Here is a 16,113-nt window from a genome sequence, read left to right on the forward strand (position 1 = left end):
TGTTACTTCTGTTTTAAAATAATAGTTACGTTTTAGGAAAAGTGATTTAGTAAAAATGATTTAGAAACATAGTAAACACTGCCCTATAGGGCACTATAATACAAAGCATATAGCATAGCATATGGTGGAGTTGACGAGCTTTTAACGTGTCTTCTCTGACCGTTATTGCAGCTCTGCATTATTTTCCTCACTGGGCTACCTGTAGAATAAACTTCACCCTAGCCCACTAAAAATACAGTTTAGAAGTAATTAATATTTCTCAATTAGCTGACACTTTGTCCTTCCTCACGTTTCTTACCGTTTCCCTGGGTCCTAAGTGCCTGTGGATGGGTAAAAAGTACTAGCTCTTATGAAAAATACGCACAGACACCAAAAAAACATTTTATTTACGTAGTAAAGCCAAGTAGAGAGAAAATATAACAGTGTTGTGTTATGAGTTGTGGTGGTGGTTTTAAGAAAATAACGCTGAGAGTTTTTTCTTTTAAGGCCTGTTGATTGCATACTGTAGAAGATTTGATGAGCAGACTGGTTCTTCTTCTTCTATATACTATGTCTCCTCCACAATTGGTAACTTTTTTGTGTTTTTTTTTATTATTATGTTGAATTGTGTTATATGTAGGAAAAGGTAGAGGTCTAAAAATAAGGAGCTCTAAATTCTAATTCGTCATCACTAACTAATAAGACAAATATTTTTTCCCATCAAAAAGGAATAATTATATGTTACTACCTACTTCACAAGGTTTTTGAGGCTTAACAAGGAAATTATATGTGAAAGAAAAACATTACATTTTATATGTAAAATACTTATTAGAGCAACTGGCACACAAGTAGTCAAATTATATAATACTAGATTTTAAAAAAATACTGTACGGATAACTATGTATTTATATAAATGAACTTATGGCACAATAACATCTCACCTAGGACAGCAAGTAGTTGTTACTTATCTCTCTGTTTCTATTGTTTGTTTGTTTTTTTAATATGTTTTATTGATTTTTTTTACAGAGAATAAGGGAGAGGGATAGTTAGAAACATCAATGAGAGAGAAACATTGATCAGCTGCCTCCTGCACACCCGCTACTGGGGTTGTGCCTGCAACCAAGGTACATGCCCTTGACCGGAATCGAACCTGGGACCTTTCAGTCCACAGGCTGACGCTCTATCCACTGAGCCAAACCAGTTAGGGCTCTGTTTCTATTGTTGAGGACAGATAGGAGCAGGAAGGGAGCCAAAAATACTACTGAACATATCAAATAGGTATATCAAAGTCCATACACCAGAGTTCTTTTAGGTAAATGGCCTGCACCAGAGCCATTTACTAGTAGGTACTGTTCTAGTAAGGTTTTCCATTCCACAATCAAATTAAATTTAGAAAATTAAAAGTGTAGGTTGGCAGTAGAGAAGGGTGTTGCTAGAAATAGGTACCCTGATAACTAGAAACAACAAGTGAATGAAGAGATAAAAAACGAAAAAAGAAGAGCAATCTGAGGCCATGAAGTGTGTACTCTCTAAGGCAGTGGTTCTCAACCTTCTGGCCCTTTAAACACAGTTCCTCATGTTGTGACCCAACCATAAAATTATTTTCCTTGCTACTTCATAACTGTAATGTTGCTACTGTTATGAATCGTAATGTAAATATCTGATATGCAGGATGGTCTTAGGTGACCCCTGTGAAAGGGTTGTTCGACCGCCAAAGGGGTCGCGACCCACAGGTTGAGAACCGCTGCTCTAAGGGCATTAACATTAAGAGCCTAGCACCAGTTACTGTGATACAATAAAAGAACACTCGGTGAAAAGGTGAATAATAGGGACTGTGTCACTTCTGCTGTGTCACTTTGGCCAGCTCACTTCACTTCCCTGGTCCTCCATTGCCGCATCTGTAAAATGAGGAGGTAGACTCAGTTGTCTGTAAAGGCCCTTCCAGCTCCAATATTCTCAGATCCCATGTTCAAAATGAGACCCCGAGTCATTAAGAAAAGATGAAATGATATTTGGTATGCTCTTGTTGCACAAGACCAGGAAATACATAATCAATGTGAGGAAGATTTTTTTCAAAGCAGTCATTAGTACCTACGGGTCCAAATTTTAGTTATCTAAAATGTGAGACAACTCAAAATCCTTAATGGTAACAGATACATGAGACTTCCTTGAATTATTATATTTACCTATGGTTGATGGTTAGTATTTATACTAACCAGTTTCCAAGTTTTTCAAAAGCCCTATAGAATGTCTCTCCTAATTACAGTCTAGGAAAATAATGAAATTATGAAAAGAAGTCATAGGTAAAATCGTCCTCAAATACTTGAAAACCAGTACTTCAACTAGGGATTTAAAAAATCCACCTTTGGCCCGGCTGGTGTGGCTCAGTGGTTGAGTGTCGACCTATGAACCAGGAGGTCATGGTTTGATTCCTGGTCAGGGCACATGCCCAGGTTGCAGGCTCGATCCTCAGTAGGGAGTGTGCAGGAGGCAGCCGATCAGTGATTCTCTCATCATTGATGTTTCTATCTCTCTTCTCCCTTCCTCTCTCTGAAATAAAATAAAAATACATTTTTTTTTTTTAAATATATTTTATTGAGTTTTTACAGAGAGGAAAGGAGAGAGATAGAGAGCTAGAAACATCGATGAGAGAGAAACCTCGACCAGCTGCCTCCTGCACACCTCCCACTGGGGATGTGCCCGCAACCAAGGTACACGCCCTTGACCGGAATCGAACCTGGGATCTTTCAGTCCGCAGGCCGACGCTCTATCCACTGAGCCAAACCGATTTCGGCAAAAATACATTTTTTTAATCTTTTAAAATCCACCTTTGGAAGCATTAGAAATGACTGATATTTGTTATTCTTTTTGCAGCCTATGCTGTTGGCATGATAATTACCTTTGTTGTTCTGGTGCTGATGAAAAAGGGGCAACCTGCTCTCCTCTATTTAGTACCGTGCACACTTATTACTGCCTCAATTGTTGCTTGGAGACGTAAAGAAATGAAAAAGTTCTGGAAAGGTAGCAGCTATCAGGTATGTGCCTATATTTTAGATACCAAGTTATCTTATGAAATAATTCAGTGACTAACTTTGGCTGGAACTGCCTATATGTATCTAAGCTTTTATGTGCCAAGTATTTATCTTGGATCTCTCAGGCTGTCCTTTAAGTTTTTTCCACTACTGCCCCTTCCTGTCCACCTGCTGCATCATCAGTTTTCATCACCACTGCAATCTGATGCCAAAATCCTGGTGACTCAGGAAGGAGTGGGAGGGCATCAGGAAAAAGCAAAACATATTTCGACATGTTTTCAGAATGCACACAAAAGTAGACTTCATGGAATATAAAACTATGTTTAACTACTGAATTTTGAGACTGACATTAGCTATTTATAGTGAGAGTCCTAAGGTTTTTCAGATAAAAAGTATATCCTTGCTCTGGCCAGTGTGGCTGAGTTGGTTGGAGCATCATCCCATATACCAAAAGGTTGCAGGTTCAATCCCAGGTTGGTCATGTACAGAAGGCAACTGATCAGTGTTTCTCTCACACCAATGTTTCTCTCTCCATTTCCTTCCCTTCCCCTTCCTCTCTCTCTCTCTCTAAAATCATTAAAAAAAAAAACCACCATATCCTCAGGTGAGGATTAAAAAAAAAAAGTATACCCTCTTCAGCATCTAAATGGGCCTAAGTAAATTAAATAGAGCACTCATTTTAGATTGACCTTTTTGTAAAATTTCAGGACACAAAAAATCTTAATACCAGACTACTGTGTTTGAGTTGTGCCTTCATTGAAGTTAAACTCCTTTCTCCTTTTTCTGAATGTTCTTGGTATTCGACTGAAGTCTGTTTGCATTGAAATGAAAGAGGGTTGGGAAACCCTAGCCATCAAGGTCAGGGTCATGGCATTGATCCCTTCACAAGGCAGTTAGCACTGCTTTGCCCTATTACAGCAAACTGCCCTCCTCCATCCACCCCCCATGCATGTGTGTCAGTGGTCACATGAACAAAACAGAGGTACTTTGGGTGGATGACGCAATTCTATTAGTAGATAAACAGTTCAAAGTTCATATTCATCTTGTAGTTGGTCTGTAGTATCATCTTTATTTAACAAGAAGTGATTAACACATTAAGTTAGACCAGTTGGAAAAGCACTGGTCTGGAATTCTTTTTGGATAAATCTTGTAATTTCTCTGAGATTTAGATAAAAATAACAACACCTCCCTTACTTCACAATGCCATTGTCTCAACATGTATTTATACACGTAGAATCAGTTTATAGTCACAAGGTCTGTGACTAAACTAGTAAGATAGGTTGCAACTTTTCCATTAAAAGGACACACAGAATTTTTATTTTTACAGATTTAAAAAAATAAAGTATGTCCTACAACACATATTCTACTACTATACTAGCCTTTGAAAGCCACAACCCAAAAAGTGCTCTTCATCATCATTTTTTAAAAATATCTTTTTATTGATTTCAGAGAGGAAGGGAGAGAGAGAGAAAAATATGAATGATGAGTGAGAATCATTGATTGGTTGCCTCCTGCACATCCCCTACTGGGGATCGAGCCCGCAACCCAGGCATGTGCCTTGACTGGGAATCGAACTGTGACCTCATGGGTCATAGGTTAACACTCAACCACTGAGTCACACCAGCCAGGCTCTTCATCATTATTTTTTAAAAATAATTTTATATTTTTTCATTTAGCAAATGTTTATTGAGCAGTTCTGTGACCCAGGTACTATTTTAGCTGGTAATAAAATATGAACAAGTTAGATACAGGTCTAACTCTTAGAAGTGAGAGTGCTGTGGGGGATACAGATGGAATCACTAGTGATAGGGTGTGATAAATGTACTAGTTATGGTAGGTGCCATGAAAGCTAGCAGGGGACACCCAGTGCTTATAGGTTCATGACTGAGTCCAAGGTGATTTGGGGAATGCTTTAAAGAATGTTAAATTTGCCCGGGCAGTGTTGCTCAGTGGTTGGGTGTTGACCTATGAACCAGGAGATCATGATTTGATTCCCAATCAGGGCACATGCCCAGGATGTGGGCTGGATCCTTAGTAGGGGGCATGCAGGAGGCAGCTGATCAGTGATTCTCTCTCATCATTGATATTTCTGTCACTCTCTCTCCCTTCTTCCTGAAATCAATAAAAATGTATTTTTAAAAAATTTTTAACTTTATGTTGAGACTTAAAATGAGCCAGGTGTTCCATCTTGAGGGACCCATGTCTTCAAAGGCTAGAGGGAAGCGAGCATGGCACATTCTAGGGACCAGATGTGGTTTAGGATGACTATAATGTTGAGTAAGCATAGGGGAGCTGTAGGAAATGAAAACTGGGGAAGGAAACAAGGGTAAGAACCTGTAGGATCTTATAAGCCATGTTAAAGAGTTTGAATACTATGCTAAGAACATTGGGGACCATTTAAGGGTTTTAAGAAATTTAGAGTGTTGCTCAGTAGTTGGAGTGTCAGCCTGCCCACCATAGGGGCTCGGGTTCAATTCCTGGTGCCAGCTATTACAGTGAGAAGCAATAGTAGCCAGAATTTGGAAGGCAGTGCGATAGAGAGAGGTGAACAAAGTCCAGAGAAATTAAGAGTGTAATTAATGAGATGTGGTAATAGATTCAGTGGAGGGGGAGGAGAAGGAAGTGGAGTCCAAGGTTTCTGGCTTGGGTAATTGAGTGGGTGGATGGTGATACCATTCACTGAGATAAAGAATGGTAGCAAATTTGAGGAAAAAGATGACGAATTCAGTGTTGGACATGTTAAATGTTGAATATGAATTCAATTTTGAACATTTCAAAATATCTATAGGACCACCAGGAAGAAATACTAGGCAGTTGAATAAATGTCCCCTGATGTGCAAAAGGTTTCTAACTCTTAGGGCACCTACTAGTATCTGATTAACTGATTATGACATAGGACAACATGGGGAATTTTGTTTGGGGTTAGCATTAAAACTTAGGTTAGACTTTAAATTTGGGATTGTTAGTGAGAGTACATGTGATATCTTACAGAAGTAAATGTATTTCTTGTTATTTGCATTTTATTCTTATTTCTAAAATTGTCCCTTTCATTTAATACAGATGGGGCAAAAATATGTTATAGTTGTTAATATATAAAACAGTTTATTCTTGTAGTATTAATTATTGTATTGTATTATTTTCTATATGAACAACTGTAAGCCCACTTTTGCCCCACCCTGTACAGATTTTGAAGTAGTATTATAAAAATAGTGCTTATTACAGAAAAGTTTGAAAAGACAAGAAAATTAAGTCCACCAGTAATCCCACTACCTAGAGATAGCCACTCCTAAAATGTAGGTGAGGTTTTTTTTATGCCTTACTAGATGAATGGATACCTGAATGGGTGATCCCATCCTATCTAATTAAAGAGAAACATGGTAATTGGCGTACGACCACTACCCTTCCCATTGGCTAATCAGGGAGATATGCAAATTAACTGTCAGCCAAGATGGCAGCCGGCAGCCAGGCAGCTTGAAACTAACATGAGGCTTGCTTGCTTCAGTGACGGAGGAAACCAACGTTCCCCGCCTGCCTTGCCGGCCTCTGAGCCTGCAATTTGAACATTGTAACAAATATAGAAGCTAAAAAAAAAACCCAGAAACCAGCTTTCAGCGAGCTAGGATCTCAGAGCTGGAGTCAGAGCTGGAGTTATACATTGTTTCGATTACCTACTTTCAGCAGCGGAGGACTGACTAAGAGCTGGAGCCTCAGAGCTAAAGCTGGCCCAGAATTAAAAAAAGAAAAGAAAAAAAGGAGCGGTTGGGAGCTTCCCTCACCCGCCAGCCTGAAAACAGCCCTCAGCCCCTCATCCAGACTGGCCAGGCACCCCAGTGGGGACCCCCACCCTGAAGGGTGTGTGACCAGCTGCAAACAGCTCTCAACCCCTCACCCAGGCTGTCCAGGCACCCCAGTGGGGACCCCAACCCTGAAGGGTGTGTGACCAGCTGCAAACAGCCATCATCCCCTCACCCAGGCTGGCCAGGCACCCCAGTGGGGACCCCCACCCTGATCCAGAACACCCTTCAGGGCAAACCAGCCAGCCCCACCCATGCACCGGCCTCTATCCTATATAGTAAAAGGGTAATATGCCTCCCAGCACTGGGATCAGCGGAGCCGAGAGGCCTCCCGGCACCGGAATCAGCGTGACAGGGGGCAGCGCCCAAACCCCCTGATCACCCTGCAGCTCTGTGTGTGACAGGGGGCGGGGCCACAACCTCCCTATCCTCCCTGCTCTGTTCGTGACAGGGGAAGGCGCCCCAACCTCCTGATCAGCCCTGCTCTGTGCCTGATACGGGGGAGCTCCCCAACCTCTGATCGCCCTGCGGCTCTGTGTGTGACAGGGTGCGGCGCCCCAACCCCCTGATCGGCCCTGCTCTGTGTGTGACAGGGTGCGGCGCCCCAACCCCCCCGCCCCCACTGGCCCTGCTCTGTGTGTGACAGGGTAGAGCCATAACCTCCCCATAGGCCCTGCCCTGAGTGTGAGAGTGGTGGCGCCCCAACCCCCTGATCAGCCCTGCTCTGTGGGTGATAGAGGGTGGCGCCACAACCCCCACCCCTCCCACGGGCCCTGCTCTGTGTGTGATGGGGTAGAGCCATAACCTCCCCATCGGCCCTGCCCTGAGAGTGAGAGTGGTGGCATCCCAACCCCCTGATCGTCCCTGCTCTGTGGGTGATAGAGGGCGGCGCCCCAACCCCCTGATCCGCCCTGCTCTGTATGTGACAGGGGACGGTGCCCCAACTCCCCTATCGGCCCTACTCTCTGAGTGACAGGGGGGAGCTCCTCAACCCCCGGATTGGCCCTGCTCTGTGCGTGACGGGGTGGCGCCCCAACTCCCCAATCGGCCCTGCTCTGAGCCCGACCAGGGGCTGCACCTAGGGATTGGGCCTGCCCTCTGCCACCCGGGAGCAGGCCTAAGCCAGCAGGTCATTATCTCCCGAGGGGTCCCAGACTGCGAGAGGACACAGGCCAGGCTGAGGGCCCCCCCCCCTCCCCCCGAGTGCACAAATTTTTGTGCACCGGGCCTCTAGTCCTATATAATAAAAGAGAAACATGTAAATTGACCTCCCTTTGCTACGCTCACCAGCCAGTCAGGAGTGAATATGCAAATTAACCAGACAAAGATGGTGGGTTAATGTGCATACACAGGGGTCAGACAGAGAGCAGAAACGGGAGAGCTGGCAGCTTTGGGAAATGTGGCTCCCTCAGTCACCGGGCAGGGAGCAGAGCAGGAGAGCCGGAGGCTTGGGGGGCCATAGCTCCCTCAGTTGCTCCCAGTGCGGGGGGTGGGGGGGGAAATCAGGGACACACCAGGAATTCTGGGAATAGTAGTTCTGATGGCAGTCCCAGGACCAGAAGCGGAAACCGAGAGTGCAGGGAGCACCAGGAATGCTGGGAATCATAGTTCTGATGGCAGACGGATCTCCTAGACCAGCGGTTCTCAACCTGTGGGTCACAACCCCTTTCACAGGGGTTCCCTAAGACCATCCTGCATATCAGATATTTACATTACAATTCATAACAGTAGCAACATTACAGTTATGAAGTAGCAACAAAAATAATTTTATGGTTGGGTCACAACATGAGGAACTATATTTAAAGGGCCAGAAGGTTGAGAAATACTGTGTGTGACCTAGACACTAGAGCAAATTGAGTCTGAAGCAAGTTACTTCATGGAGGGAGGGAGGGAAAGCAAAGGTGAGAGACATAAGTAAAATCAGAATGTCTAGGAAAAATTAAAGGGAAATTATCCTAAAACTTCCAGGAAATCTCCACCAATGAAGCAAAGAAAAAGAAAAATCCCTCTATTATTCTGTGAGCAACAAACCAAACTGGATTGGGGGTCTCAGACAATTCGCTCATATGATTGCAAAGACAGAAAGAAACTCCCGGATTGGAGAGGGCTCCCCTGAGGGCTCCCAGATTGGAGAGGGTGCAGGTCGGGCTGAGGGACACCCCCCCCCAATCTCCCCACTCCCACCCCCCACCCCCCCGTGCATGAACCTTCTAAATAGTTCTCTATCTTATTTCCCCACTGCATGTTAGTTATTTCATTTTAAATTCCTTGCAGAAATCACTTTAATGGCTATGTAGTATTATCTCATATGCATGTGCCATACATTATTTTACCATTTCCTTTGACCCAGTAATTTCTCTTCAGCAGATTGTCAAAACAATAAAAATTTGAGTAAAATTGATGTGAAAAGATGTTCATTAGAGTACTCCTGGTCATCTTTGTTCTATTATAATAAAGTCTAGGTTAATATTATTGGCAGTTAATGAACTAATATTTTTATATAGACTCTAGCCCTGCTTTTACTTTAGATTATTTTTCTTTTTGTGTTTTAATTACAAAGTAATGCATGTGTGCATTTTTAAATTCCACATTGTTTACTTATTTATTTTCAAATGTTTTTGTTTTTATTGATTTTAGAGAGAGGAAGGGGTCAGGAGAGAGAGAGAAACATCGGTATGAAAGACAAACATCAAACATTGGTGGGTTTCCTCCTGTATGCACACACCCTGACCAGGACTGAACCTGCAACCTGGGCATGTGCCCTGACCAGGAATCAAACCGGCGACATTTTGGTACACAGGACGAAGCTCAACCAACAGCCATACCAGCCAGGGTGATGTTTGCATTTTTTAAAAGCAATACAATGGTGTCTGAAGTAAACATAGAAGACTCTTTTCTATGTCTTTTACCCCCACACCCACCCTCAAGGGGCAGCTACTTTGAACTAATTCTGTGGAGCTTTCAGATCTTTTTATGCCAACACATAGTGTAAAGAGTTGAATGTTTAGAGATGTTATATACATAGATGTAATAACGTTGTGTCCCTTTGGGGATATTCTACAGCTTACTTTTTCTCAGGTCTATTGTAGTACTTCTCCTTTATCCATGATGTTTATTTTTTGTTTATTTCTTTTTATTAATAAATCTTTATTGTTCAGATTATTACAGTTGTTCCTCTTTTTTCCCTCCATAGCTCCCTTCCACCCGGGTCCCATTCCACCCCATGCACTTACCCCCCCCCCCCCCACTGTCCTCATCCATAGGTGTATGATTTTTATTCAGTCTCTTCCCTCACCCCCCACACCTCCTTCCCCCCGAGAATTGTCAGTCCACTCCCTTTCTATGCCCCTGATTCTCTTGTATTCACCAGTTTATTCTGTTCATCAGATTTTTTATTCACTTGATTTTTAGATTCACTTGTTGATAGGTATGTATTTGTTGTCACTTTGTTATTCATACTTTTTAATCTTTACCTTTTTCTTCTTCTTCCCCTTCTTGAAGAATACCCTTCAGCATTTCATATAATACTGTTTTGGTGGTGATGAACTCCTTTAGCTTTTTCTTATCTGTGAAGCTCTTTATCTGGCCTTCAATTCTGAATGATAGCTTTGCTGGGTAGAGTAATCTTGGTTGTAGGTTCTTGGTATTCATCACTTTGAATATTTCTTGCCACTCCCTTCTGGCCTGCATGGTTTCTGTTGAGAAATCAGCTGACAGTCATATGGGTACTCCCTTGTAGGTAACTGACTATCTTCCTCTTGCTGCTTTTAAGATTCTCTCTTTGTCTTTTGCCCTTGGCATTTTAATTATGATGTGTCTTGGTGTGGTCCTCTTTGGATTCCTCTTGTTTGGGGTTCTTTGCACTTCCTGGACTTGTAAGTCTATTTCTTTCACCAGGTAGGGGAAGTTTTCTGTCGTTATTTCTTCAAATAGGTTTTCAATATCTTGCCCTCTCTCTCTTCTGGCACCCCCATAATTCGGATGTTGGTACGCTTGAAGTTGCCCCAGAGGCTCCTTACACTATCTTCATATTTTTGGATTCTTTTTTCTTTTTGCTTTTCCAGTTGCATGTTTTTTGCTTCTTTGTATTTCATATCTTTAACTTGATTCTTAGGGTTCTCCAGTCTGCTGTTGGATCTTTGTATATTATTCATTTCAGTCAGTGTATGCTTAATTTCTAATTGGTCCTTTTTCATATCCTTGAAGGTCTCACTTAATTTCTCGGAGGTTTTTAGAAGATTCTTGAGTAACCTTATAACCGTGGTTTTGAACTCTATATCCAGTAGTTTGCTTTCCTCCATTTTTTTCATTTGTGACATGTTTCTTTGTCTCCGCATTTTGGCTGCTTCCCTGTGTTGATAGAGTGGCTTTGTATGCTAGGTGTCCTATAATTACCTGAGGTTGACACTCTTGGTGCACCCCTTTATGGGCTGTGTGTACAGTCTTGTTGTAGTTAAGTCTTGATTACTGTTGGTATCACTGAGAGGAATTGACTGCCAGGCAACTGGCTGTGAGGACCAGCTGTGTCTACAATGGGAGAACTGCTGTGCTGGATACACCCTTATGGGGCAGGTCTTCCTTCAGTGGGGTTTTAGTGCTCACTGACTCTGCCCCTTGAGTGTGTCGCTTATGGATGTGAAGAGTTGTACTCTGGTATGGTCTCACTCTGACCACTGGGTACACTGGCTCTTGCATCTCCAAGGAGGTGCAAAGTCAGCCACTGCCTGAGGACACCCAGCGGGAGCTACAGAGAGATCTGCAGATTCCTACTCTTTGTTTGGGCTTTGGAAGTGCCCAGATGAGGCCCAGCTGTGAAGCATTGCAGGCTGCTGTCTAGGCCAGTGATGGCGAACCTTTTGAGCTCGGCGTGTCAGCATTTTGAAAGACCCTAACTTAACTCTAGTGCTGTGTCACATTTAGAAATTTTTTGATATTTGCAACCATAGTAAAAGAAAGACTTATATTTATGATATTTATTTTATATATTTAAATGTCATTTAACAAAGAAAAATCAACCAAAAAAATGAGTTCGTGTGTCACCTCTGACACGCATGTCATAGGTTCACCATCACTGGTCTAGGCCTTCTTTTGGAAGCTTGGGTACTCTTTGACCCAGCTGCAGTTTGTTAGCTTTTAGATTGCAAAAGAACAGGCCATTCATATGCAAAAGCCTCTGAGCACAGCTTGGCTGGGGTTGTAAATTGGGTGGGGCGGGGTCTCAGGGAATCATCAGGGCGGAGCAAACCACAATGGCTGCTAGTCTGCTATGCCTCGGAGTGGTCCCGGGGTCTCCGTGTCCCATGGCCCCATGCAGGAACAATGATCGCTGCAAACAACTCTGCGAGAATGCTGCCCTCACATTCCGGCCCAATGCCAAACAGTGCAGTTTCTCCCCGTATGAGTCTGGGTCCCCAGAGTCTCGCCTGGAACTGGAGTTCAGAGCAATTGGGAGCTTGTATCTCTCTCCCGATTGAAAAAAACAACAGAGTACCCAGTTGCCAGCCCGTTCCCTCGCGTCCCTCCTTACCTCTGCACCTCCTTCCAGTTTCAATGCGCTTTTCTCTTTCCTTCTAGTTGTAGAATTTCTACTCAGCCAGCCTTCCCGTGGTTCTGGATGATACCCGTTTTGTCTTTTAGTTGTAGTTTTGATGTGGTTGTGCGAGGCAGCAAGTACAAGCATGTACCTATGCTACCATCTTAGTTCCTCTCCTCCATGATGTTTATTGAAGGGAAAGGGGATGATGGTAGATAAGGAAGGAATTCAACCAATGGAGGCATTTATATTCCCTTTGAACAGATGTTCTGCCCTGGACCTTCTGAGTTTTCACTCTTAAAAATTATGATCTTGAAAAACATTATTATTCTGCTTCACAGCAGCTACATATAAAGGGAAAGAAAGATCATTGCAGCTGGACACAAGGCTGTAGTGAACTGCCCAGAAGGGCAGACTGCAGGGCTTTGACCATATGACATAGTAGCTAAATCAGACAATTAATTGTAGGAAAATCCATTTAAAAGTGTCTGAAAAGATAAAACAACTTTGGTTATACACTTTTCACTTTTTCTCATATTTTTTCCATGAGTTTCTCTGATCAAAAGAAGTAACATTTCTGCCCTGGATGGCGTGGCTCAATTGATTTGGTGCATCATCCTGTGCACCAAAGGGTCGCCAGTTCAATTCCCGGTCAGGGCACATGTCCAGGTTGTAGACTTGATGCTAGGTCAGGATATATGCAGGAGGCAGCCAATTGAGGGAATGTTTCTTACATCGATGCCTCTCTCTCTCTCTCTCTCTCTCTCTCTCTCTCTCTCTCTCTTTCTCTTTCTCTTTCTCTGTCTTTCTCTCACCCTCCCCCCTTGTCCCTTCCTCTCTCTCTAAGATCAATAAAAAATAGTAACATTTCTATAGCATATCTCTAAAATACTAATTTGGAAATCTTAATTGTATTCTCTATAGCTCAAAGCTATTTATCACTATTTTCTATGAAATTTTTTTCTAGAATGCTTCAAGAGTACAGTATTTGGTTTCATACATTTAGTTATACTCAGTCTAATATCTAATTAGTGTAAATAAACGTTCATTTCTCTGGAGAGAAATCAGCAGTGGCATACTTACTTTGGCACATAAAACAATTGAGAGAAACCATCACTTTAGGGTATTTTTGTTTATTTCTATTCTTAAATCATTGCAGTTATATTTTTTTCGTTTTTGTGTTAATCCTCACCTGAAGATATGTTTTCTATTGATTTTTAGAGAGTGTGGGAAGGAGGGAGAGAGGGGGAGAGAAACATCAATATGAAAGAGACACTTCGATTGGTTGCCTCCCACATGAGCCATGACTGCCAGGGATCAAATCTGTAACCCAGGTACATGCCCTTGACTATGAATCGACCCTGAGACCCTTCGGTGCATGGGCCGACACTCTAACTGCTGACCACATGGGCCAGGGCTGGAGTTAGATTTCTGCAACCACCTCCAATGGGCAATTTTACTCTAGGTGGGAAGTAAGTTTTCAGTTTGTTGATAATCAGCAAACAATGGGATTGTCTCTGTTAAATATCACTAGTGCTTCTAATTATTTTTAGAAGCCACAAGCTGTGACTGACAAGTGAGAGTAGAGCTACTTCGAACAACTTCACTTTAGTGTCAACAACTCTCCAGTTACCCCACTTTAATGGTTGTTTTATTAGACTGTTTCTGGAGCCTGGATCATCTGTAAATAATCAGAGCTAGCCCGGCCAGCATGGCTCAGTGTTTGAGCATCGACTTATGAATCAGGATTCCAGTTGGCACATGCCTGAGTTGTGGGCTCGATCCCCAGTGAGGGTGGGCATACAGGAGGCAGCTGATCGATGATTCTTTCCCATCATTGATGTTTCTTTCTATCTCTCCCTCCTCTCTGAAATCAATGAAAATATATTTTTAAATAAATAAGCAGAGCTATCAGTAAATGATGTTCCTATATTTTTGTTTTATATATACATATATAGAGATTTTTTAAAAATTTATCTTTATTGTTGAAAGTATTAGAGGTGTCCCCCCTTTTTTCCCCATTGACCCTCTCCACCTGGCACCCACCCCTTCCAGGCCTTCACTACACTATTATCTGTGTCCATGCGTTTAAGTTTTCCAGTTAATCTCTCCCCACTCTCCTACCCCCACCCTCTGACTTCCCTCTGAGATTCATCAGTCTGTTCCATGTTTCTATGTCTCTGGATCTGTTTTGTCCATCAGTATATTTTTTTCATTAGAGTCTACATATGAGTGAGGTCATGTGATACTTATCTCTCTCTGATTGGTTTATTTAGCTTAGCATAATATTTTCTTATTGAGAAATCAGTAAAGAAAAGTAAATACAGAATAGAGATATTTACTTCTGAATTAGTTGATTTTTGAAAGTGTTTTTTTAAAAGTAATATATTTCTATATTTAGGGATTAAAGTGCCAATTAGGGGCGAAAGAAGCATGTTATAACTTAGGGTATGTAGGCTATTATTTCATTAGGTTACAGTTGCCAGAGTCAGCAGGTCTAGGGGTTTCTGCCCATCCATTCTACTGAGGCTGCTTCCGTTCTTTCCCCTACAGCTCCAACGTCTTACACCCAGAGCTTCTACATTTTTAGAAGGAAGAGGGGCTAAATATATCTTACATGCTTCTCCTTCCCCTCCTTCATTTAAATTATGACTAAAATCAACTCTTCAACAACTTCACCTTATATTTCATGAAGTGAAATGCTTTTAATAAATATGCTACCTGTTTTGATTTGGCTTTTTTCCCCCCTCGAAGGGCTGCAAACATGTAACTACCTTCATCTGGGGGTTGTGTTTGGCAAATAGAGGACCTCAAAACTGATAGTTTGGGGACTTGAGATGGCTCAGAGATTATCGGCAGGTGTGGGCTGTATAAGCTGTCTCCATTACCTAAGATAGTTGTCAGCTAAATGCCTTAGTTCTGGCTTATTCTTGCCTGGCAAGTCCTGAGACCCCATTTGGGAATTATTCCTCTCTTTACCTCCTCTTCCAAAAAAACACTAAAGCTTTTGGAATCAATTTACAAAAATAGGAACACTATCTTGCTGGTATTTTCTATTTCTTGATAAAAGAGAAGGAAAAAAGTATATCCCAATACTGAAATTTAATCATTTACCTAAAATCTTGGATAATTTTCACAGACATTATTTTTTTCCATTTTAAAGTAATTTTATCTGAAGAACTGAGTAAAAACACAAAAAACATTTAAACACTTTCTTCCTTCATTCCCAAATATAGAAAGATTTTCATGGGAATATAGGCAGAGCTGAAGTGATCATTTGAGAAAAGTTTAACTGATAATTTCTCTAAAATTAGTCTATAGCAAATGTAGTCTTGATTTTGTTTTCTGGTATCACTTGACCTTTAAGTACCTTTAAGTTATTTGCTTTTAGTAGAAATTTTTGTCATACAGTGTTTTTAAAATTTCACATATCATTTAAAAAAATACTGTATTTGTTTTTAGAGACAGAGAGAGAGAGAGGAAGGGAGGGGGGAAGAGAGAGAGATAAACATTGTTGTGAGAGTGGAACTTTGATCATCAATCGATTGTCTCCTGCACAACCCCACCGGGGATGGGATCAAGCCCACAACCTGGGCATGTGCCCAGACCGAGTATCATACTGGCAACCTTTTGGTGCATGGGACAATGTCCAACCAACTGAGCCACACTGGCTAGGGCTCACCTATCATTTTTAAATTATCTTAAGGTCAGTTTAAGGTGTCATCCAGGTCACATTGTCCCCAAACCAGCAGATAGTCTCACAGTGAGTTGTGGG

General features: G+C 42.0%; 1 protein-coding gene across 2 annotated transcripts in view; it reads left to right on the plus strand.

Annotated features, from left to right (window-relative positions):
• Positions 1-16,113, plus strand: part of SPPL2A (signal peptide peptidase like 2A) — a 57,806-nt gene that overhangs the window by 37,479 nt on the left and 4,214 nt on the right. For both annotated transcript variants that reach the window (XM_059701453.1, XM_059701462.1), the window contains 2 exons: positions 487-567; positions 2,854-3,014. In XM_059701453.1, the coding sequence (XP_059557436.1) occupies positions 487-567; positions 2,854-3,014 (242 nt within the window). The remainder of the gene's footprint in view (positions 1-486; positions 568-2,853; positions 3,015-16,113) is intronic.

This window comes from Myotis daubentonii, chromosome 1 (genome assembly GCF_963259705.1).
Source record: "Myotis daubentonii chromosome 1, mMyoDau2.1, whole genome shotgun sequence".
Classification (NCBI taxonomy): domain Eukaryota; kingdom Metazoa; phylum Chordata; class Mammalia; order Chiroptera; family Vespertilionidae; genus Myotis; species Myotis daubentonii.